This window comes from Cucumis melo, chromosome 11 (genome assembly GCF_025177605.1).
Source record: "Cucumis melo cultivar AY chromosome 11, USDA_Cmelo_AY_1.0, whole genome shotgun sequence".
NCBI classification, from domain to species: domain Eukaryota; kingdom Viridiplantae; phylum Streptophyta; class Magnoliopsida; order Cucurbitales; family Cucurbitaceae; genus Cucumis; species Cucumis melo.
In genome coordinates, this window is record NC_066867.1 from 32,713,406 (window position 1) to 32,740,282 (window position 26,877).

The window sequence follows — 26,877 nt, forward strand, 5'->3', positions numbered from 1 at the left end:
GCCTACTCCCACTAATACAAAGTTCGGATCAAATGCGACAATACCTACATTCAATGCAAATCTCTTTTGTTTTTGGCATCAACTATTTTATAACTAAAAAAATATTATTATTGATATCGTTAAATATAAAGTTCACTTTCTTTATAATTAATTTTTTTTTTTATAGTAATATCCAACAAATACTTTCATTGATAAATTTTGACCGATTATAAATTGTCACATTACTTCTTAAATTAAATATGAAATTTAAGATTAATTAAAATAAGTGTCCCTAACAATAGTCGACAAATTTATTGAGATCTTAAAAGTGTTTTTATACTAATAAGTTTAATTTGATCCAAATGGCAACTAAACCCTAAATCGAATTAGTTGGATAGACCTAAAAATCTTGTTTATGTACAAATCAAATTCAATTACACACAAAAGAACTATAAGTTTTTTTTTTTTTTTTTAATTCTCTAATCATCCAAGAAGAGTGAATAAAGCTCCAAAAATAAAATTCTTTGAAAATATACAAATATTATATTGAGAAAAAGTAATTAATTTACTTGAATCAGTTTTATTTCTAATCAAATCAATGCTAATACAGTAATACACTTTCTTTTCTAATCTACTTTTCTAAAATATTGACTAAAATTAAACAAATAATTTTCACAAATCTATTTTTATTTTCTAATTAGTCAACGGTTACAATTACATATATATATCATTCGTATACATTTATTATTTTATACAATCACACACACACATATATATATATATCTATTATGTAATATTTATTAGCCAAGAAGTGCAAAAGAAAATGACAAATTTGACTTATTATTATTGCCTTTGTAACTTACTAATGCGTAGGTCCATTATTCGATGATGACATTTCGTTTGCAATATATATATATATATATATATATAATATTCTATTGATTAAGTTTCTTTTTTATTTTCTTCACTTTTTCAATTATATAGTTTTCACTTTAATTAATCAAATAAATAATTGATCTCTTGGTCTCGCTTTTATATCGGAAGAATAGAATATCGTATGATAAAATATAGAAACTTTTGAACACCACAATTTAACTTTAAAATATATAACAAAATACCATTAATTCTATTTTTAAATAAAAGAAAAATATTTTGTAGTATAAAATATGTCGTAAGAGCATACCAATAAATGACATACCAAGGAATTAAAATTGTTCAAAACATGATACATGCATCAATTATTATGTATTTTTTGACATTGTAATATATAATTGTTAGCTTCAACGAAATGTTTGTTTTATCCCAAATAAATAAATAATAACGAGACTAAATAAATAATTAATAAACAAATCATTTGTTTTAATTTGTTAAGGTCAATGAATAGTTATATGATTTTCAAATAATTAGAAAAATTTGTCAAGCATCCATATTTACCCTCGATTAAAAAAAAAAAAAGTAAAATGTAATGATCTTTTTATTTTATTTAAAAGAACTCTTAAAATATTTATTAAATATAACAAGAAAAAAATATATTTATTATTAAAAGTTTATATGTGTATTAAATTAAGAATGGACTTTTGTAAAGGATTTGATAAAATTACTTTTTTGAGTGATGCTAAAATTCTCTAAGGATTACACTAAATTATTGCCATTGAAAAAGAAATCAACATCTTATATAGGTACAATTAATAACCATTAATTATTATTATCATTATTATTTGTCTCAACCGTTACTCTAACTTGGTTTCAACGTCTTATAAATTATTAATCAAATTCTTTGTTCTAAAAGCAAAATTTTAAAATCTAAATTTTTTAGAAAAGTTTTGATTTCGTGAAAAAAAGTCAATTATAAATTAATTTCAAAAGAGACAAAAAAAAAAAAAAAGTGTAGCATATTAATTGAGTAATTTAATGAAAGTCAAAATGTGATAATTAAATCATTGTTTTTCAGTTGGACTTTTTAATTAATCTCTATTACTATATTGGTTTAATGGTTTAAGTCTAAGTTAAGAATTGAATTCTCTAATTAAGGAAATTTGAAATAAGGGAAGGGGTGGTGGCGCAGTTGGCTAGCGCGTAGGTCTCATAGCTTAAACGAGTAATCCTGAGGTCGAGAGTTCGAGCCTCTCTCACCCCATTTTTATTTTTATTACATAACGGAGTCTTTTTCATCTTATTAGTTTTTTTCTTCTTCTTAAACTTAAGTAGATGTTGTAATATTTATCATATGTATAGTTTTATCTACTAATATTTATGTCGGCATTCGATTCTCGTACGCATTAGACTTTGTTATGGGTGTTTGGCAGTCTCAATCTTTGACTCGCTTCCCTTTGATTCGATCTCGATATATTCTCGAAGTTGACCTACAAGAGAAACTCTCGCATTGATGCAAATACTTATTGCATTGTAATGTCCAAGTTAGTACAATGAATGGAAAAATTCAACTAAATACAATAAAAGGTCAAGTTTTTTCTTTGGGGTGCTTAGGTTTGCTTCTAACACAAAATCTATAGTTGACGACAATAGTGTTAGAATCATTTTGTATGTTCCAAATTTTTTCATGGTGTAAGTTTGAATCCGGCTTTGTTATTTTTGTCTATCAGTATTTATTTACGGGACGATACACCTTATCTTTCTTTTATCATGTAATTTGATATATGTATTGTGTTTCTTATGCTAAAATAACAACAATAATCATCAACTCTAAAAATGGTTAAATCTTGGTTTGTTATCGTATCTCCGCTGTATCAACGGTGGGGTGGTGGCGCAGTTGGCTAGCGCGTAGGTCTCATAGCTTTCGAGGTATCCTGAGGTCGGGAGTTCGAGCCTCTCTCACCCCAATTGGTTTTTTTCCCCTTTTACAACCTTATATTAATTTCTTAATGTTGATTAATTTTTCAATTACAACTTTATATTAAATTTTACCGTAAGCATTCAATTTCATTAAATGAATTTCGATAGGGGTAACCATTTTGTATTATGTTTTTTTCTTTAAATAAGTCGATGGATTAAAAATAATAAAATATTAAAATTATTTACAAAATATAACAAAATTCACTGTAAACTCTCGATAGTTCATTTAAAAATTTATTCATGACAATTCCACTAAAAAATCGTATTTCATCAAAATTATTTTAACATTACACTCGATTCTCACCTTTAAAAGGAATATTAAGTGTGTAAAATATGGGATTATTATAAGATAGTTGTTAAATTTGATTTGGTTTGAGTAAATCAATTTATTTTTAAAGTGGGTTTTAATATTTTTGTGGGTGTCTACGTGAGATTGTTTTAATTCTATCCTTTCCTATAAAGATTTAAATATAACTAAAGTGACAAAAATCCATCTCTCAAACAAAATTGCATTTAAATAGAGAGGTGAAATGTTTAGGTAAATGAATTGTTGGACTATATTCATGTTTGAATTCACATGGAAGCCATGAACGATAAAAGAAATCTCGATATCAATAATTTTCGATAAATAAATATATACAAAAAATGAAGATTAAACAAGAGTTTGAACAAATGGTGTAAGGTGAAAAATAAAATGAACGTATATGATCAAAGAATAGTATGTTAATTATTATTGAACTAAGCTCACTTTAACATGTAAAATTAAAAAGTCATCATTGATGCTGGTTTATAAAATTTAATAAACATTGATTCGCAACGAGTCCGCCAAAATGAGATAAAATGAAGTAAAAATTGAATGGACGAACTGCTTTTTAGTCCTCAAGCTTTGATGAATATGTATTTTTGATCTCTAAGTTTAAAAAATTGACATTTTTAGCCCCAGGTCTATAACAACATATCCATTTAGTCTTTTGAGTTTTCAAAACATACATTTTTAGTCTTATGACTCTTAAAAAATAGGTTTATAAGATCTTAAAAGTATTTTATATTTGCTTTTTTAAAAATAATTATATGATATTTAAAATTAAATAATAGTTTTAGAGAGTATTATTTTAATTTAAACACATAGTCATTTAAAATCAAAACATAAAGTTATTCGAGGAGTCTTTTAAACCTATTTTTAAAAACTAAGAGATTAAGAAAGTACATTTTGAAAACTCGAAAACTAAATGAGTCTATTCTTATAAACCTGAGACTAAAAAAACAATTTTCTCAAATAAAATCTAAGGAACCAAAATGAACATTTCAAGAGCGCTAAAATAAACAATCAAACAAAGTTGAAATTACTTAAAAAAAATTCATATAATTAGTGGAAGAGAATAATCTTTTGCTCTTTTTATTTTATTTAATATTATTTATTGAGCAGTTAGCAAAAGTCTGTTTGTTGGTTACAGTTTCAAATTCCAATTCCAACGGTCACTTACTTTACTCATACAATAAATACAAATTTTAATTTCAAATTACAATAAAATAAACTCAAAACCAAAAGAAACCCGCAAGCTCTCCGCTCCAAAGTTCACATTTCCCACATCCTTTCTTCTTCCCTTTTCAAACCGAACTTCCATGAAAAACCCCATTTAAAACCCAATCTTCTTCTTCTGAAGTAATTACAAAGCGATGGGTTGCTTTTTTGCTTGCTTTGGTTCTTCCAAAAATTCCAAACGCCTCAAGAATCATCACCCTTCCACCATTATTCAGGTCCTTAATTAATCTTCTTTCTTTCTTTCTTTTTTATTTAATGAGCAAAAGACAATTTGTGGGGCGAACTGTGATTGGATAATTTGGCTAATTTTGATGTGGGTTTGGTGCAGAGGAATGCGATCGCTAAGACCCACCAATCTTCTGTTCATACTTTGCTTGATGACTCTAACAACACATTTTTCCATCCGGTTAAAGTTGGGTGAGTACTTCAAATCTCGAATTGTAATTTTATTGTTTTGTTATACATTTGGGAAAAGATTGGTTTGTTTATATGTTTCAAGACGTTACACTTTTATCTACGAGCTTTTTAATTTCATCTTCATTTAGTTTGTAGGTATCAAAAAATTGTATTTAATTTTTCATTTAGTTTTTTTTTCTTATACAATTTTGGTTTTGGTTAGAAATAAGAATAACGCGTTATTATCATAGGAATAGGATTGATGGGTTAGAAGTGGCTTCTGTGAAACACCATGAGGATGAGCATATTGTTTTACCTCAACAAGATGTTGTTTCGGTTCATGGGAAGAAACAAGGCCAGAAGGAGGAAGAAGACAGCGAGGAAAAACTAAGCAAATCTGAATCTTCTTCTGAAGATTTTGTTGTTCCTCTCAATCCCAACTTCAAATCATCTTGCCCTCGAATTCATCGATACAGGAACTGTAAGGATAGTGATGATGAAGATGAGGATGAGGTTTTTGATACTCATCTTGGCAGTGATGAAAATGATGAACTTGGAATAGTTGAATCAATGAAGGAAGATTCTTCTTTGGATGAAAGTTCAATGGATGTTTGTAGGTTAAACCCTACAAATGTGAGGCATAGGACTGCTTATGTTTACTCTGTACTGAATCCAGTTGAAAATCTTTCCCAATGGAATGCTGTGAAATCCAAGAAGGAATTTTCACCGAAACTTCAGAAAGAGAATGTGGAATTAGAACAAGAATCAAGTGTTGATGGATTTCCATACAGTTCTGAGCCGAGTCGAGAACCGTGTGTTGATGCCAGCCTTTCTAACTGGTTGCCTTCATCACAAGCAACACCAGTCAGTAAGATTACTCCAACAATGGCTTTAGAAGCCACTATCACTCCACTGAAAAGTGGGAATTTGCAAGGATCGAGCTCTCTGAAAGGAAGTGGCGACAGCAAGATGTCTGAAGTTGGAACGGCCAGGATGTATCGCAGACAAGGAGTGAGTCATAAGGATCGTGATTCAGCTTCTTCATTTAAAGGAATACCAAATACAACTAGCAAATATCGAGAGGTATAGATTTGAAATAGTTATTTAAGGGATCTGTTCGAAATGACTTTTTAAGTGGGAAAATTGTTTTTAGATAAAGAATTCCTTAGCATGACATGCTAATCTTCAAAACTAAATTGTCCTTTTGTTTGTGAGTGCAGGATAAGACAGTGAATTGGCACTCTACACCATTTGAAACAAGGTTGGAGAGAGCTTTGAATAGTAGAGGAGTTGCAGCTTGAAGCTTTTGGAGAACTGTTTGTTTGTTGTCAACTCTTTTATTTTCTTCTATGTAGTTGTGTAAAGTTTATTTATTTGTTTGTAAATTAATATAACTGTTCGATTTTCTTCTATAGTCTGATTATATTGATTTGTTTGTGAATCAGTTGCCCATTGTGTTCTCATGAAATACCTTTTTGGTGTGTTTTTAATATGAAACTAATATTGTGAGACTATGTATCGATACATTACAAGCTTGTTTAGTAAAGGCTATTGCTGAAATGAAGTTCATTATGTTTTTGTATATTCATTCAAACAACAAAAGGCTACAGATCTCAAAACTTCAAAGATTCAAACACAACTGAGGCAACCCAACAAAAATAAGTGAAAAAGGGGAGCATCATAGAGCATGTCTAGCAATCAACTCCACATTGTTTGAGGACAGGACCAGTTTGCTTGGGCAAGAAGGGATCGATACGCACCCAAACCAGTGAAAATATGGAAGCAAGAAGCACGGACCAAAGGACGACGATGGTGGGAGTCCTGTTTTGTTTTCCCATCAGACCCTTGAGGAAAGGATAGAGATGAACAATGACCCAGAAAGCAAAAAACAGCTTTCCAAATAGAGGACCCCATGAACCGTAACCATTATTGATTGCATCTGAAATTCCAGCAACCACTCCCACCATATTCAAGATTATGAGAGTGGTTGGTGGGATAAGAAGAGTCGTCCACTTGAAAAGATAGAGCTCTCCAAACTCGGTGTCTTCAGCGGCTTTTGCTGTAACTGTGAAATTGGTGTCTACTCCACCAAGGACCTTGAGAAGGCCTTGGAACACTGCAAAAAGATGTGCAGAGACACCACCAATCACCCAGAATTGCTCGTTACGCCACAAGTCTTCAATGCTCACTTCACTCCATCGAAGCTCCAGCACCGCTGTTGCAATGATGGAAATAAACAAGGCCATGAACCAGACACTAGCCAAGTTCGTCAACTGCAGAAAATATGCTCATATTTTAGTGCTTGTAGATGAACACTTGGTTGCTTTAAGTTGATTGAAAAGAGATGCAATAAAAGAACAGTGTTGAATCACTTACTGTGGGGATAATGAATTTTCCAGTGAGAAGACAGACAGCAGGGATTGTGCAGTAAGCAAGTAATGGAATGGAAGTAAAAGGGTAAACAATAGTGTTGATGTAGGCAAGCCTCTCTAGCCATTTTAGCTTTCCTCCATAAGCATACCACAGCGGGCAGTGTCGGCTGAGGAAGATTTCAACAGAACCTAAAGCCCATCTCAGAACTTGGTGCAAACGATCCGAAAGATTTATCGGAGCTGATCCCTTGAAAGCTGGTCTATGGGGCATGCAGTACACCGACTTCCATCCTCTGCAATGCATCTTGAATCCAGTCAAAATATCCTCAGTGACAGACCCGTAAATCCAACCTATCTGCAAAACGAACATATTTGTTTCAGTAGGTGGTGTTAGTTAAATTCATGTGGTGGTTTTAAAATTAAAGAATATAAAAGCATTGTGCCAATGGCCTCGGCTACGAACCTCTTTTCCCCATTCTGTTTTCTCTTCATAACCACAGCTTATCACATGGATGGCTTCTTTAACGAGTGATGTGCTGTTAGTCCCTTCTGGCAGCCCACCATCTTCCTTAAGGGTGGAAGCGATGAAAACTGGGGACTGCCCGAATCTTTTCTCGAAATTCTTCTGGGACATGAGTGATGACTTCTCCAACTCATCGTAACCTTCAAACCCTTCTTCAATCTCTTCAAGATCAAAAACTGGTCCCGGAGCTTTCCTTACATAACTCTTTCCCATCATTTTCTTCTTCTTGAACAAGCCTCCAAGCAAACCTCTTTCTCCTTTCCTCTTGGACTTCGATTTCCTTGAACCACCGCAGCAGCAGCAGCACCAGGAAGGCCAGCAATCGCATGTCATCTTTGGCCTTTTCTCAGAGACTGGTGGTTCATATCCATATAAAGCCTGCCTGTTGAAGACACATCCTGTGCCAACATAAACTGGGCCTTGGATTCCATCTAGTCCTCGCATGTTGATCTGCGATTGCAGTTAATATCCACTCAATAACAATGGAGTTTAAACAAAGACATGATTAATACGTCAAATGAACTTCCGACTTACATCAAAGAACACTATATTACGATTAGCATATCTATCATGCCGATCAATACCATCAAATCTTTGAGGAAACTGAACATAGCACAGTTTCTTTCCAAGCTGAGGGTCCATTAGAAAGCACATGGCTTCCCTTACAGCTTTGCTATTGTTGACGTAGTGATCACAATCCAGATTCAAGATGAATGGTGCATTTGTAAGGACTGCAGAGACTCGAACCTGTGAAACCCAATACAATAAGGTTCATTCTCATAGTCTTGTTTAAATCATTTGAAGCAGGAGAAGAGCCACTTACAAGTGCATTCATAGCACCAGCTTTCTTGTGGTGTTGATATCCAGGGCGTTTCTCACGAGAAACATATACAAGACGAGGCAACTCTTTACCTTCGACATCAAGTGCACCTTCACTCCCCAGATATACCTGCAAAGCGTAAAAATGGACAATGTTAATGATATGCAGTATATGGGGAAGAAGAAGAAGAAGAAGAAGAAGAAGAAGAAGAATTGAAGTTTAGAGAATTTATGGCAGCATAAAAATGGCGGACCTGTATCATGCCAGGATGATCACGGGTGAGGTTTCCAGGCCATGGAGTCCCATCTTGCATAACCCATCCCTCTTCTGGTTTCTTCTGAGCCTTCGCCACCAACGCATTGACCCGGACCTTGAACTCTTCATATTCCCTCTGCTCCAAAATAACCACCAATTCAGCCTCAATTCACAATCAAAATCAATCAAACCATTAATAAAATCAAATCGTACCTTCATTGCCCTCCTCTCCTTCACAAAGCTCGGCAACACCTTATCCTTCAAGTAATCCATCTTCTGCGAGAAGTAAAATTCCGGAGCCCTAGGTTCAATACTAAACTTCTTACAAAACGGCACCCACCTCCGAGCAAACTCCGCCGTCTCCGCCAGTGTGTCAAACAGCAACATCGACGCTCCATCATCCGAAACGTAGCAGCTAACCTTCTCCACCGGATAATCAACCGAGAGAATCGAGAGGACGGTGTTGGCGGTTATGATCGGCGGTTCTTTCAGAGGATCCACCGTACTGACGAAGAAATCGATGGGTGAGAGACGATTGGGCTCGCCTTCGCGCTCGAACCGCATGGAGAGACGATCGAGATAGGTTTCTCGGTTGATTGGTGCCCATTTGGGGAACTGATCGAGAATCCAGGAGAAGCCGAACCAGATTTCGCAGATAACGGAGATCAGCCATAAGGGGAAGGCGTCGTAGGCCGGAGTAAGTATCCGAAATCGGAAGAAGAATGCAAGAATTACGAGACGGAGTACAATGACGATCCGATATGGACTGATTTTGCTTGACGATATCGGAAGTTTCCGCCATAATGGCTGCCGGGCCTCCGCCAATCTGCCGCCAACTCACATTCTTTTATAATTAACATATAAAATTAATGGCTAAATACTTCAAAATTATTCATAAATGTATTCTTTTAAGAAATTTATAATATTCTTCACAACTTTGTTATAATAATTATCACAAGACCAAAATTCTTATGAAATTTTAGGTGAAAATTGGAATCTAAAATGAGTTTAGGGTCGCATACCCTAAAATAGTTTTAGACGAAATATTTACAAATAACTTAATTTAGATTCTCTAATAGAACGATCCATGTATAAAAAAATGTCAAATATGATATTTAAATATTATACAGAATTAGAAATTATTAAATAATTTATTTTATATCTTTTTAAAATTCGAAGATCCGTTTAATTCCATGTTCGAAGTTCTAATTATAAACATCTTCTTTATTCTTTTTTATCATATGATTTACTATTTACGATATAGGTTATAGTATCCGAATTATCATAATTTAGACTAAAATACCTAAACACAAATCATCCATATAACTCATAAATACAAAATATTAAAATTCAAACTAAAATATTATACGCAACCAACGTGATTATTATAAGCTAAGTTGTAAACAAAAAATTTGAAATTTGACAAAGGTAAGAAAATGAAGAATGAAAAGAGGTTTGAATTTGCTTACAAGTAGTCATCTTCTTCTTGATCATTGTTACTTCCATCCTCTTTATTCCCCAAACCTCTCTTCTCTTGTCTCACTTTCCATTTATCAATTCTTTCTTTCCATTCTACACTTCCATAACCTCCTTCCTTCTCCCCTTCCATATCCTTTCCATTCACTGCACCAAATTAATCATCAGCTCAACTCCATCCAAATTTCCAAAGTTATTAAATCAAAACCAAAAACACAACCACCATGGATTAGAATTATACCACTTCCTGCGACCGAGAACGAACTCTGCACATTTTTATGCCAATTCTGATCATTGTACCTATCGTTTTCCTGGACAACATAAAAACCCATGAATTGAATTCCTCTGTTTTAACTTACTCTGTTTTTTTTTACTCTCAAAATCAATTCTAGGTTACCGAATGATTAGGCTGTTTTGCTTGAAATTCGTCGTTTTTGTTGTGTTTAATGGGGAACTCATCGTCAAAATCATCAGCTTCGTCACCTTCTTCATCGTCGCCGATCACTCTGGGTGAACCTATAAAATCAGAAAAACAGAAGAATGTTGTGTTGTCTTCATTGCCTTCCCTATTAATACTCAACTTTTTGTTTATATTTTATGTTTGTTTTTGAAAAAATTATTATTTATTACAATTTTTACTATAAATTTTAAAAACGTATCCGTATATTATATTTTCATGCATGAAAATCACTATTACTATTTAGTCAATTTCGATGATAATTTGTTGAGGGACTAAACACAATATTTATCAAAAGATACATGGACTAACAGTACAATAACCTTAATGCTACCATAAATAATGAGTTAACTTATAATAAAATTCAGAGTAAAATAGAAAAGAAAAAAAAAACGACGTGTACCTTTATGACGTTTGTAGCGAGTGTTACATTGGGGACAACACTTGTTTCCTTCGCTCCTTTCATATTCATAACAAGGACGACACACAGGAAAATTACACGCAAGACATGCCACAAATACTTTTCCATCTTCTTTGAGTCCTATTTCATCACTACAAACTCGACAAATTTTCGACGACAGTGGAGGTCCACGGTGACTCTACATATACACAATACTAAAGTTTAGAAACTTATTAGAAACCTTTTCAAAATGACAAAATTATAACAATCAAAGAAAGTGAAAACAAGGAAGGAATGATTTGTGACCTCATCAACAACGTGCGGATAGTGTTGGGAACCAGTGACCAATCCGGCCATGTCTTTGGAGACAGGCAAAGACCAAAAACGATGTCGATGCCGATCCCAATACCAAGAAAGGAGATGTTTGAGTGTGAGGTGAAAAATAGGATAGAGAGCAAAAGGAAGAAAGGGAGAAGAGTTGTATTAAAAGGTTGAGTTGTGAGAAGTGGTATGAAATAGAGGTGAAAGAGGTACTACACCAAACTGTGAGTTGGGAAGTCATGGGTTGGTTTTTGAGTTAAAAAGAAGTCAAGTCAGGTTGTGATAGGTGAGAGAGGGATAGTTAGTTCGATTTGGTTCAAATTTGCTTTGCCTTGCCTTCAATTCAAAGCTGCCTCTTCTTTATATCTATATTGTGTATTATTTATATATGTGTGTGTATATATCTCAACAATACTTCTCTTGGAATGATGAGAGTAGAAAGGCAACTTTGAGATCTAATATCAAATATCTATGCAACTTCCCATTCACATGTAGGAGTTGATGGATTATTTTGCTCATCTATTCCCCATATAGATTTAACTTAAGCTAATTGTGCTATTCAAAAGTTTGAAATATCGTATAAAACAATCATTCTCATCGTTAATTTGTTTATAATATTTACAAAAATGTAACCATTTAGAATTTCTATCTTATATTATGTAAATAATAAAAATCTTGACAATAGAATTACCTTGAAAAACTTGATTAATTTATCAACTATTTATTAAAAAATTACTTGAGATAAATTTTCAACTTAGAGATACGTAGTTGTAAGGTATCAAGTGACTTGTGCAAGTGAAGGGGCGATTTGATTTCGCCCATTGAGAATTATAGCTCAATTAATCTATCGTATTTCTCTATAATTTTTCATAAGTTCAAATACACTATGAATCAAATAGTTTTATAGAACTCATAGAAACAAATCAATGTTGGTGTAGCCTCTACTTTCAAATAACTACATCACAACCAATCAACGAGGAAAACCTCTTCTGAAAATGTCACCTAACCTAACCTCAAAAACATCCCACCAATAAACTATGATTTCAAAATGGTGATAATAATAATATTCTCGTCAATCTTCATGGGTTGATTTAGAATAGAACTTTCCCAACAAGAGCAGTGATGGACGACAGGAACTTTCTAATGCTTCTTCAAATATTAACGTTATAAAACATGCATCCTTCGTATCTATAGCAAAAACTGCAAGAGTTGATGAAACAGAAAGGAGAAAATGGCAACACCAATTTAAACTTGAGCTATCCAGTAAGATTAAGAAAACTAAAAAACGAGCTTGCATCAGTGTCTAACAAAGCAGAGGCAAACCCAACCAAAAGAAGACTAGAAGAAAATCTAAAACATTGCATGACACTATAATGGCTTTGACTCTCACGCGATGGCATTCGCTGCACTTGCAATCCTCGGCCAGAGATCAGCACATTCCTTTCCGATGGGGCCAGTAATTGCTGAACCTGCAATCAAATGCACAACCATCATTAATCTCTGAAATAGAGAGGGGGTTGCTATCCAACCAAAGCACATAACGGTTCACCATAAATGATAACTAGATTTCATGGAAGACCATTCGTTTTTTGTTTACCATATAATGTGGTGTTGTCGATGTCAAAACTGGCAGCTAGTACTCTAGTTTTACTAGTATCCATGCCCGACACTTGGACACACTCCAACACATGTTCCGCACACATTAGACACTTGTCACCATAATAGGTGCCATTTAACATTTGATGAACATGTATCAAACACTAAACTTGCCGTGTGCATGTTCTAAATTTCTAAAAATAATGTTTCACCGTGCACATTGCTTCTTACAATCTGCACCTACTGGTTAGTGGAAACTACTAGGCGAGCTTCGGATTTTCCAACCAGAATTGCCTTTGTCAAATTTCAAGGCTTTCATGATAAATACCATCTTATGTGACATGTCGCAAAGGCATCATATACTAATAGCCTAGGGCCCTAGAGAGCATTGCATTCTAAGCTGACCGAAACACTCGTTGGTATAGAAATAATATTTTGAAAAATAGAAAAATAAATAAACATTACCTTTCATTTCGCCCTTGGGATTGACGATAACACCAGCATTATCTGAAGGAAAAAAATACGATACAAATAAGAAAAACACAAGAACAAGTTGTAATGGTTTATAGTGGAAAGAATTTACATTTGAAACCAATACAATCATCCTATTCACTACGTAACAATCAATTGTCCAGCAAACTTCGTGATCAAAAAGGGATAAATTGCGTTACTTACCCAGCCAACATTTCAGAGATATAAGAATCTCAGAAAGAAAAAAACAAAGACTCCAAATTACAATGGAACAGTCCCAATTAAAGTATGAAAAAAATCATGTCCAATTTCCAAGAGAGAATTGTTTGTGAATGCAGAAAAAGAACATAAACCATCCTAATGGGATCCAGATTATACCCAATCAAACTACAAAATAAAAGTGAGTAGCAACCCTTTCTCATAAACTTAGACAAATTCATCTTTCTACAATCTTACAAATTCTAGAACCTAGCATATACTGAAAGAAAAATGGTTGCCATAGTCTTAAAATGGCGTTTACACATAATGCTCATTAATCAAATGGATAACCATTAAAATACATATTGGAAAAAAGGGACAACTTATTTCAATAAAAAAAAAACAAGAACAACAACACACCATAAGGCCTTCATAAAAGAAAAGTAATTAGACACTACGCAGCCAAATTCTATATAAATTTTCCCAGTAATGAGATAAACGACCAAACTAACAGCAAAGAGAAAGCTAAACTTAAGAAATTCCAATTCAAACCCACAGATAACACAAATAACCCAACGAATAGTATCGCGAATAGTCCTAATTCAACACCCATAATGACTTCCCACCCAAGTAAGTTAAACAAGATCCTCCTCCATTCAACGGAGCAGAAACAAACAACAACGCCGAAAAACCAAATAGGGAAAGGATGAAAATAGGCAAACCTTCGAAATACATGAAGACGCCATCCTTTCGGCGCCATGGCTTGCGCTGCCTAACAATAACAGCAGGCAAGACCTTCTTCCTGAGATCAGGCTTGCCTTTCTTGACAGTAGCCATAACCATATCACCAACACATGCGGATGGTAACCTATTAAGACGACCCTTGATCCCTTTCACGGAAATGATGTAGAGATTCTTAGCTCCCGTGTTGTCTGCACAGTTGACAGTAGCAGCCACTGGAAGACCCAGTGACATACGAAACTTATTCCCAGCGGACCCTCCCCTTCCTGTGATAGCAACCAAATTAGTTCCAACGATTCATTAAATGATACTAACAACAGAGTAAGTAAAATCATTTTGACCAACAAGACGGCATTGGAGAACAAGCAGTAAAGAAGAAAAGAAGAAGAAGAAGACCTCGCTTCGACATTGTCGATGGATTTTGGCTTCTCTCCCGCGGCCGCTATAACAGAAGCATCAGCATTTAGTTTTATATGCATTACGCCACTCTTAGAGCTCTAGGGTTTTGGGTTGGACATTTTTACATAAATACCCTCGTTAGCTATACGTTTTTTCTTATAATGCCCCCTCCATTAATTATGACGTCAAAACAGTTCTATTTATTATTATTATTTTGTTAAATTAAATTGGATTTGATTATCTTATTTACTCTCAAAATATTCAATTTAATATCATATAGATACACTATTACTAAACAAAATTGGCTGAATTACTTCATGTAATACAAAATTCATTCTGCTTAAAAACATTTTAATCTCTGAACTTCAAAGGGAATAACAATTTAGATTTAAATTTTAGGGTGTGTTTTGAACATATTCTAAAGTTTTAAATTGTTCATTATATTTTGTTACTGGTTTCAATTTTTTGTAATCCAATAAAATTTTTCTCTTTAAGTTAATCTAAATAAACCCTTAGTCGATAATTATTTAGTCTTTAGATTCTCAAATTATATCAATTTACATTCTAACAAATTTCATGTAATGACTTAAACTATATAATTTAAATATCGTTTATTAGTTTATCAATTTACATGCCTGATAAATTTCATTAAATTTTGATAATATTTTTCATTATAGATATGATACTACAAGAATGGCTAAAGAAACTAAAAATTAACTAGGAAACTAAAATTTGGTTGATCAAGGATTAAACAAAATTAATTTGAATTTACCAAATTATCCTAATCCTATGACATCACCCCCTAATATACTTTAAGTGAAATGACTTTAGAATGAGTTCGAAATTGGAACATAATATTAAGCAAAGCATATCATTAGTATTTCACCTATAAACACTTTGTGATTCACCCAAAACATCCATATGACAATAATAAAATGATATTTATGTCAACACGAGCTATGCTCAACAAATGTGTTTGAAGATTCGATTTATGACAATTATCATCGTCCGTTTTCAAGATTTCTCACGGGATGATGAAACAAAATGAAGAGACAAAAACTTCATTCACCTTTCCCAGGAAGAACAGCAGCAACCAGATCCAACTATAATCTTCAAAACTTTCAACACCACTAAACATCATGGCCAGATATCAAAAATCTATGGACATCATTGTGGTATTACTAATACACAAAAACTAACTGCCAAAACATAATGTGAATCGGCGTTTGATCCTCAGCTTTACTACCCAAACCGAACCATCGTCTTCAAAACTAAACTAGACAGTAGTCAGCTGAACCAAATTCATTATGGTTTCAATATTTCCTAATAACTTCTATCTTGCAAAGCCACGATATTAAAAACAGAAGCATCATCATCCCACTTCATCTTGTACTTGATGCTGATTTAGATCCTGAGTTAAAAGTCATCCTGATAAAGTCAGCAAAGCAAAATTTAGAGTGAAACTACTGGGAAGCTTCCGGTATGTGAATGCCACAATAAGCACAGATGAATTACATTTGCATATGAAACACTCACACGGACATACATGGGAGATCTTTATTGATATCGTACAAAAACAAAAGCGAATGATGGAACAAATGAACACTAAGCATCAAGAGAAAAACAAGATAGTAATGTGTTGCGCATGGACTGTCTAAAATTTCAACATTTGTGGCGACATTGTGCATCAAACTATAAACTTACAAGATATTGGATCCTCCAGCGGTCTATATTTACTAATTTCTATAAAATGCAGAGATAAAGAGCACAATCATATACCTATAAGTCTTAACATTGCATAGCACTAGAGATTATTATTAATGTTTGAATCCCATAATGGTTGATCTGATAGTGTTGTCTACCTAGGCTATAAACGATCTCATAAGTCATAACATTGCATGGCACTATAAATTTTTAATATTGGAATCTCATAGGGAGTGTTTGGGGCAAGGAACAAGTTATTATAGTCCTATGTTATTATAGTTTGATCAAAATAGTTTGTATTTGAGGGGTAGATTATTTTAGTTTGGATTATAATAATATATTAGGTGTGTAGACTATTTAATTTGATAAGAAAATAGTAAACAATACAGCAAAGAATTAAAAAATGATCATTGTCAAATAGTAAATACCGTAACAAACTGGGTGTTTTGAAATATTGTTTATTGTAGCTAATTGAAGACTTTTAAATAGTATTTACTGTAGCAAGAGGTGGTTATTATAGTCCTAGATAAGCTTTGCTCCAAATGGCCCCATAATAGCTGAGCTGATGGTGTCATCTACCTAGGCTATTAACGATTCCATAAGGTTCCAGTGTTTACAAAAACTAGTCAGATCAATCCAATTTAATTCAAGAATTTTATTCATCAGAACAGGAGCGCCAAAAACAGATAAAAACTATTAAATGCGACAATTGTACTAATTAATGGAGGAATTGAGAAAAATATTAACAAGGTTCACATGGTGGGCCAATTCAATCAAGATAAGAGTAGCAGGGAAAGAAACCCAGGAACCTACTAGAAGATCGTTTCATATTTCTGCAGAACTGGCTGCCACATTGACAGAGAAAAGGCTTAACATGATCATCAAGATCGTTAAAATCAATGCCATAATCCTGCAGTTAAAGCAAAATATCAGTAAGGGCCTTTTTAAGGTTCCAAGGAAATACATCACGTGATGACCAAATTTGCATCCATCATTCAGAAAGGAAATATACAGTCAAAGGAAATGAGAATGACTATACTACCGCCTGCACCAAGTAGACAAAGAAGCTAGATTTGTAGCTACTTAAAATGAACTGAGAGGTAAATTTTGAAGTTATAACATTGGGAAACGCTTAAAATTAAAACTTTACTTTCTTAATTTACTTTTGTCTAGTATTTCATTGTTAAATAAAATAAAATTATATTACACGTTCATAAATATTGTTCTCCAACGAAATAAACCTCCATCCACGTTTTTATTTGAAACAAGAAAACCAGCTCAATGAAAGTAACATAATACTATAATAGGCATACAAAAAACATCCCAAGAAAAAGGGAAACGTCCAGACCAATTAATCGTACAAAAAGGAAGCAAATCCAAAATTTGCCTAAAGGACAATTACATAAAACCTCAGAAACACATGCCTACTTCTATCCAAGCTAAAAGTATTGTTTTCCTAAATTAATGGTAAAAGTAACCCTATATAATACTAAATTTAACGACAGATATAGTATCTCATTCACAGTATTTGTTCTGCATACGTCTCTTCCTCCCTTTTCTTCCTTCTTGTTGAAAATCCAACTTCCATCCAAACAACCCTATGTACCGGGAGGACCAGCGCTCCTTTGCTTCAAAATATTGGGTGACTAATTTGGATGCTTTTGGTTGGTCATTGAAAATGCCTAATAACGTCTTAGATTTTCATGCTTTTGCTTTTTGTGGGACATCCTTTCCATAGTTCGAAGAAAATCTTAGGCTTGCTCTCAATCAAATCTTTAACAGGTCTTTTTTTTTTTTGGAGAAAGGAATTACCGTATGTTCAGAGACATTTCCTATACCTTCAGTTATTCTATGGATTTCTCTGCATTAATATAAACAAGCTTTTGCTGATTATAGTTTATCTTCTTCAATTTCTAACTGGCAAACTTCTACGTAGTCCACCATTGGGTGTTTTAAGTGTCTTTGTTGTGCGGTTTTGGTTTGTCAGCCAGGAACTTTTTTTCTTTTTTGGGTGATTTCAAGTTCTAGTGGAAGATTTTTGGCTTGTTTAGTTCTTAGATCAAGCAAATGATTGTGGTTTGCTTCTTGAATCCGTAATATGTTGTTTTTTACATGTGTGCAGATTCTTTATAATTTTTTATTTCATTGACATCTTAGTTAATTTTTTCTTTTTTAAAAAAAATAGAGTAAAAATAAGAAATTAAAATTTAAAAAACAGTTCATGAAAGCAATGGGAAAAACAGGTACGTTGTTTACTTAACTCTTGCAGCCAAGACACAGTCTATCGTCTCATAGCCTTCCCCTACAAACCTAATATGCATATACGATGGGTTCATAAACCTAACTAGAACACGTCATTATGAGAGATACCACAATATAACTAATGCGGAAATTCTTGCAGCCAAGACACAGTTTATCACAACAATTAGGTATCTCCCATAGTGATGTCTTCTACTTAAGGCCTCAGTTATAAGGACAGGACAGGCAAAATTACACTAAAGTCAAAAAGATATGCAAACAAATAAACCCAAACCATAATTATATATAATAATATCCACTGACCCAAGTTAACTCTTCCATGGCCTCTATTTTTCTTGTAGTGAATAAGGCAAGCTGCAGAGAGGAAAGGAACTGAATAAGATGATCCATATCACAGTTTGTTTCTTGTTTCCAGAAAAATAAAAAATAAAATAAAGAAGTTGATCGCTAAGGTAGAGAAAGAACGGCTAACACAAAAATGATAAAGAAAAGGAAAAAGGTTCAAGAGTCGATACATGATAATTATGATGATCTGGAGTCTCTATTTCAACTGCAATGTCAACCAAGTTTGCATCAAAGCATCTGATAAATTTGAAAAGAAAGAGAAATTAGACTATGCTACAACAAGATCAGAATCTACAGAAATTAGATTATGCCCAACAAAACAGGTTTATGCATGATTTAGAGCGACAGTTTCAGATGTACTATTTTTGTTTGAAAAAATAAGCACTACATATGCCGCAGCTTAGTATTGGCACTTCTGAAGAACCTTCTATCACTAAACCATCTCGGCCTGATGCATGATGTTCACTAGGAGAGATTAGTGTTTTGTTCTGGCACTCGTTAAATATACAAGATGTCTTTTAATATCCAAACCTTTGGGCACCCAACTCTAAGTGGGTGCAGTGGGACTCTAATTACAGTATCCAACTATTATAACCTACTATTAACTACAATATTCTAAATCATTTTTTTGTTACCGTGTTTACTATCTCCTACTCAAATTAAACTACAATATTCTAAATCATTTTTTTGTTACCGTGTTTACTATCTCCTACTCAAATTAAAATAGTATGCACCTCAAACACAAACTATTACAATTCATAGACCGTAATAACCAGACTATAATAAATAATTTAGCACCCGAAAAACACCCTAAATGTTCGTCAGGTTCTAAACTAGGGATCAACACATAATCATTAGATCATCTAAAACCCCACCCCAAGTGCCCTATGAGGTGTCCAAGCCATGAAAATTTAGCGATTCCAAGGCCTTTTGCTGCTTTGTCACATGTCTCATCATAAATGGAACTTCCATATATAAGACCCTTGTATCAACTATTATCTCCACTACTTAAAGGCTATGACATTGTCAAAATCTTATTACATCACAATACACAGAAACCTTCTGAATTTCGAATGAACAGAGATGCCCTCTGCAATGTGCCTTTCAAACTAAATAGTCACAAAACATCCCAATGGACGCGAGCCTTGCCAATTACCACAATTCACAACCAACCTGTGTTATTGATCTAGTGATATTAGTACACAAATCATATCCAACTAAATTGTATCTTTATGGAATGGAGATTACAGAACCAAAACACATCCACGTCATATTCAAGAACAACCTTTTCAAGTTTCAAACCCTCATCACAGTGTTATAACTCCAATGAGGGAACGGAGCAAATTCCTTCATCTGAAATCGTCCCTTCTCACAAATTAGCTCTAACATGATGTCTAAGAATACCTCAAGCCTCATTAGGTAATTGTCTTCAACAAGTTTTTGTTCTTTAACAAAATATGAAACTAGAAATCAGATTAATAAATAGACATTATTAAAAAATATTTCAATGAAGTTAACACAAAAAGAAGATGAAAATTGAAAATGATGGTTTATAGTGTAATGATGGAACGATGAAGAATGATGCTTTTTTTTCCAATAAGAAACAATTTCATTGATAAATGAAATATCCAATGAGTACAACATGATGAAGAAGAAGCTATGGTTTCCATAAAAATAAAAATAAATGAATAAAATAATAATAGTAGTAATAATACAAAAGTATAGAAATTAAAAAAAGCAGCACCAAATAGTAGATGCGCCGGCAACTTGGGGGAAAGTATGAGACAAAGGAAACTCAAACTCTATGAAGTTTAATGAAATACCTGTGATTGATAAATCTGGCAACATTTCCAAAGTTTGTTGCATCCAAGCAGAGAGCTTTTTCCTCCTTGAAAGGCCCTTCTTTATTCCAAAAGCCATCTAATAATACTGGGTCAACATGCACCTCATTTTTGGTGCTTTGCACCTTTCTATGATACATTTCTGAAATGGTTAATATTTCTCCAGCATATTCACAAACAAAAGACCCTTTAGGTAGGTCTTCAAGGGTTCTAAGGCCCCATCCTTTTCCATCGGCAGTAAAAAATACCTGAAACAGAGAAATAATTTTCAGACGTAAGGTATAGCCAAAGATGTGTGTAATATCTGTTTCTACAGACAGACAGATGCAGGAAGTGGAGGGGAGGGGGAGAGAGAGATATGACTTGAACTGTACCTGCAACTTGCAAGTTATTCCTCGCTGCACCACTCTATTGCCACAATGCTTATGGCAACCACATTTACTCCAACATTCTTTTATAAGCTTCCTCTCTAAGTGGCCTTTGCAGGGTTCTAAACAATCATCATTCTTCAATCTTTCAAGGGGACACTCATTGCAATAGAACTGGTGGCTTCCTTGAGATTCACGAGCAAGAGAGATCCACTCTTCCAAAAAATCTTCCTTAACAAGACCTTCTGGTGTGTATGCATACCCATCCCCAGTTTCCCGTGCACAAGCACATGGGACAGAAGATGTAAGGCAATTTCCAAAACAAGACTGGCAACAATTATCGTTACCAATCAGAGAGAGAGAGAAGTTTACAAAAGCGCTTTGGAAAATTAGACTGCGAGGTATATAGTGAAAGAATGGTGGATGCTCTTTATTAATTTCATTCACCCAAGAAACTTGAACCCTTTCTTCTCCCTTGGTTATATCATCCACATCATGAGAGAAGCTTAATTCATCGGTACCTTGATGACTCTGTGAAACAACCATCAAATTGTGTGGATTTGCAGGCTCAAGATTATCAAACTCCTTCCTGGCTTCATCTTCAGAATGACCGTTTGGTATTTCTATGCTTTTAGAGCTCTCATGGATAGTCTGGTCATTGAAAACACTTGAAGACTCTATGATACCAGGAACTTGTGGTGCAAGTTCTCCATCACAGATAGTACTGACTAGTTCATTCACAGAAGTACTGACTGGTTCATTCACAGAAGAGGGTAGATTCAAATTTTCTTCATTAGCAACAGTCCCTGGAGTATCCATTGGATCTGAATTCTCGATTACATCTAGAAGTGGAACTCTACTAATTGAACCTTCCTGTTGTTCATCAGGAGAATCAGTTCCCAATTCCAAGAAGCACTCGCACATATCACTCAACAGTTTCATAACAGAAAACGTGGGGTCAATGATTTTATATGAGTGCAGACATTTTTCCTCCATATATTTTATAACTGCATCACGAGTAGGCATACGGAAATCTGGTCGTCCAAAAGTGGAGTCGCAGCACAAAGAAATTTTTACCTCTCCCAGGGCCGATGATGCAATCTCTAAGTTAGGATGTAATTCTTCCATGACATTTGCAAGCTCACTGCCTGTAATCCTCTTACATGATGAGGTTTCCGTACCATCATCTTTGTTACCTCCATCTGAAGGATATGATACTTGAGCAACTTGGCCATCTGCCTTCCTAACTGAATCATTCGCAATTGAATAATCTTCTTTTCTTGAAGAATCTGTTAAAGTTCTCACAAAGGAAAATAATTCAGCAGTTAGAATTTAGAAACAACCTGCAGGTTGATTCAACAGAATATTACTTCTGAATGATTGATTTCATTAAAAAAATGAGTTCATTCTTATAGGGGATTCAAACTGGTAAATATCAATTCATTTCTAGCAATCTTCATACTTCAATAGTTCAAGTTTTTCGTTCATTCTTGGAAGTAATTTTTACCATTTACTCAAACTGGTTTTTTTATCTTTATATAATACCTTAAAATTAACATTGTTATTTCTGACTTATATTAATTACAATTTACAACAATGAATTAATCATCTAAAACTTTAAATGTATTTCACAATGTCTTCAATTGAACTTCAATGTTGATTTCCAAGTCCAACGCTCGATTTGAATTTTGAACCAATTGGATTTGAGAACAAATAACTACCATCGACCTATTGAATACCAATTCTTGCCTCAAATTAGAACAAGTATGTTCAACCATACAACATCATACTCTAACGTTGAAGGCAAGTAATGATGTATATCTAAAGAAAGTATCTAATGACCTGGATGAATCGCAGCAATAGGCAACTCATTTGCAAATGTATCATCAGTAACAGGCTCATCTTTAGGTTTGAGCAACGCATGAGTCCCGGATGCCCTCACTATGGAATTTTTTACACCTGAATCAGCCCCTGGTTCCTTAATACGCACAGCAGCAGATTGTCTCTCTAGGCTAGATTTTTTCACTCTTGTAACCACACGGGGTGACATAGGTTCCTTCCCTTTGTCTACACGACGAGAACTTGGACCAGTTTCAGACCTCTTAGGCCCACTTAACTGCATCTGCTGTTGAGAACTGGCTTCAGGAAACGCATCATCTTCCAACTTTGGCTTTTTCAAAGCCATCCCATCCACCTGGGTTTCTTGGCCTCTTAAGCGCAACCTTTTCAGAGGGCGTTCTGGCTCATCAGGCGCCTGAACTTCTTCCCCAAAATCTTCTACCTGTTTGTTAATAAAACAAAAACAGCACATATAAGCACAGCTAAGAGGGTCAAAATAAGACCTCACATCAAGCAAGATAATGAGTTCACACTTGAGAATTCTGACATTTCTTCTCCTCTACGACCTGAAAGATGAAACCTAACATATGTGAGAAATAGAAACACGACACGCAAAAGGAAAAAGATACAATTAAATGAGTTCAGTAGAATGTACCTTACTATCTTCCTCGTCAAATATAGCATCTGCAAGAACTCTATAGTTCTCTTCTTCAATAAGTTCCCAGTTCTTATCATACAATTTCAGGAGTTTTTTTAAGACTGGTTTTGTCATATCTTCACTGATCCCAATATCCTTCATTGCACGAAAAGCTTTCGAAACTCGAGGATTCGGTGCCATATTTATTCCGATCCAAAGGAAGAAAGTGCCTACATTTGTTAGAATTACATCAAGACTTTTTTACTTGAGCATTAAGGAGGCCCTTCTGGTCTTACAACCACTTGTCAGAAACATTAACAAAATTGCACATTGTAGGCTGAGGGATTTAATATAAAGCACCCCAGTCACAGAGCATAGACTTGCCTGCTAAGCCGTAGGAAACATGAATACACAATGGAAACAGAGCCCCTAACCACAGAAAGAATATTGCACCCGTCAATATAGCATTTACAAGTTTCCTTCCACTTTCACGCTATCAATATGCATCACGTCTCCTTCCAGATAGTTCTTGGAAATTTTCAGAACTGAAAATCTGCAGCATTGAAACATCAAGCACAAAATTGCACATTGTAGGCTGAGGGATTTAATATAAAGCACCCCAGTCACAGAGCATAGACTTGCCTGCTAAGCCGTAGGAAACATGAATACACAATGGAAACAGAGCCCCTAACCACAGAAAGAATATTGCACCCGTCAATATAGCATTTACAAGTTTCCTTCCACTTTCACGCTATCAATATGCATCACATCTCCTTCCAGATAGTTCTTGGAAATTTTCAGAACTGAAAATCTGCAGCATTGAAACATCAAGCACAACGCAAAATTTCATTGCAGTATATGAAATTTTATTTTGTTACTCAACAAAAGGAAACTTCTATTCAACCATAATATTTATAAGTTAAAACTGAATGTCCTCCATGTTTGAATAGGTGCAGGCAGAGGCAGAGCAGCAATACTTCCACAAAGAACTATTTAAACATACTGTAGCAAAATTATTCAGTAAAACTTAATTTAGGTTAGGTAACAGTATGTTGTGCTACATATTGTTTTCAAATAAAACAAAAATCCGAAATGCTTCTGGAAAGCATATGAAGTGAACACATCTATAAGCAACATTTCAAGATTGAGAACAAAAGGAATAGAATAGCAATTAGCAACTATAGGGTAACAAAGGCTAGAAACAGTTTTTGTTAAAAAAATAATATCAGCGTAATAAAACTAAAAAACACAACAACAAAACGAGATTGTGTATCGAAAACTCTTAAAAGTCAAAAACATATTTGGCCACAATGTTTACTATCACTAGATATGTACTCCCACGGTTAGAGAAGAAAACAGCAAAATGCAGGTGTTTATGACCTCATACATCATAGATACAGAGTTTCAACCCATGGCAACCACTTCATTAGAACTTTTTTCATGAGGATCCCAGCACCAAATAATCAACATGAGAAAGTTTGGCCACGATACCATAGTAATGTTCAAAATATGAAAATTGAAAGTGTAAACGGAATTCTATATCAAAACCTCTTAAAAATCAAAAACATGTTAGGCCACAAAGTTGAGAATTCCATTTTTTCAATAGAAGTTGATCCCTATAAAAAATAAATTATAATAAAAATAAAAATAAAAAAGAGTTCAAAGTATGAAAAGAATTTTAAAAAAGACTTTAACATAGAAAGTGTAAAACTAAGTTCTAATTGATTCTTATTTTTATTGAAATTTTTAGTGCTTTATATTTTTACACGTTTATTTATGTTATACAATTTACTATTACATTTACCAACTAATTATCAGCGTTGTGACAACAATTTAAGCATGGGACAAGCCAATTTGAAAATTTTTCTCCTGCCAGTTGAATGCTCCCAAATATGTCCATAAACATCGAGTGAAAGAAACCAATAACAATCATTTACGAAGATTAAAAATTTAAAAAAAATAATAATAAATATCAACCACCACTACTTTCTGTGTCAGATTGCAAGAACCCTACCAAAACTAGTATTATAATTTTAAATGCAATATCGCAAAACATACGTTTATGTTTTCAATGACAATGACTAAGGTAACTATATTTCTTGAAGTATAGTAAAAAGCTAAAGCTGCAGTGTGTTCTTGGCTATACAAACTCCAAAAAATAACTTTCATAGCTTGTCAGTTTTGCAGAATCATTACAACTTGCACCAGCTAAACTAAATTCTTCAGTACAATCCAGTTGGATAAAAAGGGTGAAGAAGAGTAAGCAGTAGAAAGCAGCTATGCTCAACTAGACAGTAGAGGAGTAAAAAACACAAGAATGCATGCAAAGTAAAGTGAAGTATCTTGATCGTTACGGGAATATAACTAAACCCCACGTGATTCAAATGAGAGACAGACATTTATCGATAAACCCTAAAACCCCAACAAGTAAAAGAATCGAAAAATGAATAACACACCAAGTAAACAGAAATGGGGATAGCAAAACCTTGAAGATCGATTCGACCCACGAAAGCCCAAGAGGAGAAGAAGCTGAAAAAGAAATGTCGAAAGGTTTCAAGTGAGAAATAGCATGAAATTGGGAGGTGGGGTTTCTTGAAACCACCCGCATTTGGTAGGGGAGGAAGAAAGTGGGGAAATGTGCAACAGAGACGGAAGAAGAAAGCAGTGAAATTAATTAGTAACAAGCGGGAGAGAGAGAAAGAAGGAGGGAAGAAGAGAAAATCGTTTGAAATTGAGCGCCATGACAGAGAAAAAGAAAGAGAGGGTAAAGAGAGAATAAAATGGACAGATTTTACAGACCAGTGAAACAAATTCGTAAGAGAGTTGGCGGTTTGGCTGTCAACAGAACAAGAAAGTCGCTAGCTTTTGTAAGAATGGGAGTGGAGCGAGTCGTGCAAGTGAAGTAAACCTTCATTCAAGTATAGAAGTTGTTATTGATCGAGATTTTACACACATGTCCATGACATATTGGTATCGAAGGATATCTCGTTTATATTCTACTAAACATATGCTATTTTTCATGTATTACTTGTATCTTATTAATATCAACAAATACATGCTATTGGCGATAAATCTTTTGGTTCG

At 34.1% G+C, this 26,877-nt stretch overlaps 4 protein-coding genes and 1 non-coding gene across 20 annotated transcripts; 2 read left to right on the forward strand and 3 right to left on the reverse strand.

Moving 5' to 3' along the window:
• The first annotated feature begins 2,029 nt into the window (after positions 1-2,029).
• TRNAM-CAU (transfer RNA methionine (anticodon CAU)) lies at positions 2,030-2,116 on the forward strand. Its single transcript is given in 2 exon segments — positions 2,030-2,067; positions 2,081-2,116. It is a non-coding gene; the product is annotated as a tRNA-Met (tRNA).
• Positions 2,117-4,366: 2,250 nt separating this feature from the next.
• On the forward strand, positions 4,367-6,215 carry LOC103498917 (uncharacterized). 2 transcript variants are annotated; one of them, XM_008461729.2, is made up of 4 exons: positions 4,367-4,590; positions 4,704-4,792; positions 5,023-5,854; positions 5,992-6,215. In XM_008461729.2, exons 1-4 carry the CDS (start codon positions 4,510-4,512, stop codon positions 6,070-6,072), a joined length of 1,083 nt encoding a protein of 360 aa, XP_008459951.1. In that variant the 5' UTR covers positions 4,367-4,509; the 3' UTR covers positions 6,073-6,215. The 2 variants fall into 2 exon arrangements, with proteins under 2 accessions (XP_008459951.1, XP_008459952.1); XM_008461730.3 differs by having other exon boundaries at positions 4,376-4,590; positions 5,029-5,854.
• A 107-nt stretch (positions 6,216-6,322) lies between these two features.
• On the reverse strand, positions 6,323-11,572 carry LOC103498916 (cellulose synthase A catalytic subunit 4 [UDP-forming]). Its single transcript, XM_008461728.3, has 12 exons — positions 11,381-11,572; positions 11,078-11,273; positions 10,615-10,733; positions 10,459-10,528; positions 10,211-10,364; positions 8,955-9,567; positions 8,740-8,877; positions 8,490-8,615; positions 8,201-8,413; positions 7,607-8,116; positions 7,148-7,498; positions 6,323-7,044 (listed from the first exon to the last, which is right to left on the reverse strand). The coding sequence occupies exons 1-12, from the start codon at positions 11,429-11,431 to the stop codon at positions 6,463-6,465; spliced, it is 3,123 nt and encodes a 1,040-aa protein (XP_008459950.1). The 5' UTR covers positions 11,432-11,572; the 3' UTR covers positions 6,323-6,462.
• Positions 11,573-12,518: 946 nt separating this feature from the next.
• On the reverse strand, positions 12,519-14,925 carry LOC103498918 (60S ribosomal protein L23). 3 transcript variants are annotated; one of them, XM_008461731.3, is made up of 4 exons: positions 14,798-14,925; positions 14,383-14,667; positions 13,457-13,498; positions 12,519-12,864 (listed from the first exon to the last, which is right to left on the reverse strand). In XM_008461731.3, the coding sequence occupies exons 1-4, from the start codon at positions 14,808-14,810 to the stop codon at positions 12,782-12,784; spliced, it is 423 nt and encodes a 140-aa protein (XP_008459953.1). In that variant the 5' UTR covers positions 14,811-14,925; the 3' UTR covers positions 12,519-12,781. The 3 variants fall into 3 exon arrangements, with proteins under 3 accessions (XP_008459953.1, XP_050948039.1, XP_050948038.1); XM_051092082.1 differs by having other exon boundaries at positions 14,383-14,658; positions 14,798-14,865; XM_051092081.1 differs by having other exon boundaries at positions 14,383-14,663; positions 14,798-14,860.
• A 797-nt stretch (positions 14,926-15,722) lies between these two features.
• On the reverse strand, positions 15,723-26,747 carry LOC103498919 (probable inactive histone-lysine N-methyltransferase SUVR2). Of its 13 annotated transcripts, none has more exons than XM_051092069.1 (12): positions 26,593-26,747; positions 26,279-26,322; positions 24,436-24,604; positions 23,812-24,023; positions 23,690-23,722; positions 23,160-23,598; positions 21,324-22,606; positions 20,932-21,197; positions 19,279-19,345; positions 19,067-19,117; positions 17,314-17,414; positions 15,723-16,228 (listed from the first exon to the last, which is right to left on the reverse strand). In XM_051092069.1, the coding sequence occupies exons 4-12, from the start codon at positions 23,992-23,994 to the stop codon at positions 16,183-16,185; spliced, it is 2,469 nt and encodes an 822-aa protein (XP_050948026.1). In that variant the 5' UTR covers positions 23,995-24,023; positions 24,436-24,604; positions 26,279-26,322; positions 26,593-26,747; the 3' UTR covers positions 15,723-16,182. The 13 variants fall into 13 exon arrangements, 12 of the variants coding, with proteins under 12 accessions (XP_050948026.1, XP_050948031.1, XP_050948029.1 ...); XM_051092074.1 differs by lacking the exon at positions 24,436-24,604 and adding an exon at positions 24,178-24,346 and having other exon boundaries at positions 26,250-26,322; XM_051092072.1 differs by having other exon boundaries at positions 26,250-26,322.
• Between the last annotated feature and the right edge of the window lie 130 nt (positions 26,748-26,877).

What these genes read in the sequence shown, in the direction of transcription:
- LOC103498917 (XM_008461729.2), top strand. Translation starts at nt 4,510, where the DNA reads ATGGGTTGCTTTTTTGCTTGCTTTGGTTCTTCCAAAAATTCCAAACGC. An exon ending in ACCCTTCCACCATTATTCAG is followed by an intron (nt 4,591 to 4,703) that starts GTCCTTAATTAA and finishes GGTTTGGTGCAG; the next exon opens with AGGAATGCGATCGCTAAGAC. An exon ending in TTCCATCCGGTTAAAGTTGG is followed by an intron (nt 4,793 to 5,022) that starts GTGAGTACTTCA and finishes TTATTATCATAG; the next exon opens with GAATAGGATTGATGGGTTAG.
- LOC103498916 (XM_008461728.3), bottom strand. Translation starts at nt 11,431, where the DNA reads ATGGCCGGATTGGTCACTGGTTCCCAACACTATCCGCACGTTGTTGAT. An exon ending in CAAAACAGCCTAATCATTCG is followed by an intron (nt 10,529 to 10,614) that starts GTAACCTAGAAT and finishes TATGTTGTCCAG; the next exon opens with GAAAACGATAGGTACAATGA. An exon ending in CTGGTGCTATGAATGCACTT is followed by an intron (nt 8,414 to 8,489) that starts GTAAGTGGCTCT and finishes TGGGTTTCACAG; the next exon opens with GTTCGAGTCTCTGCAGTCCT.
- LOC103498918 (XM_008461731.3), bottom strand. An exon ending in CGTCTTCATGTATTTCGAAG is followed by an intron (nt 13,499 to 14,382) that starts GTTTGCCTATTT and finishes TTTTTCCTTCAG; the next exon opens with ATAATGCTGGTGTTATCGTC. An exon ending in TCCCAAGGGCGAAATGAAAG is followed by an intron (nt 12,865 to 13,456) that starts GTAATGTTTATT and finishes ATTTGATTGCAG; the next exon opens with GTTCAGCAATTACTGGCCCC.
- LOC103498919 (XM_051092069.1), bottom strand. Translation starts at nt 23,994, where the DNA reads ATGGCACCGAATCCTCGAGTTTCGAAAGCTTTTCGTGCAATGAAGGAT. An exon ending in CAGATCATCATAATTATCAT is followed by an intron (nt 19,118 to 19,278) that starts GTATCGACTCTT and finishes TCCTCTCTGCAG; the next exon opens with CTTGCCTTATTCACTACAAG. An exon ending in CCATGGAAGAGTTAACTTGG is followed by an intron (nt 17,415 to 19,066) that starts GTCAGTGGATAT and finishes CTTTAACTGCAG; the next exon opens with GATTATGGCATTGATTTTAA.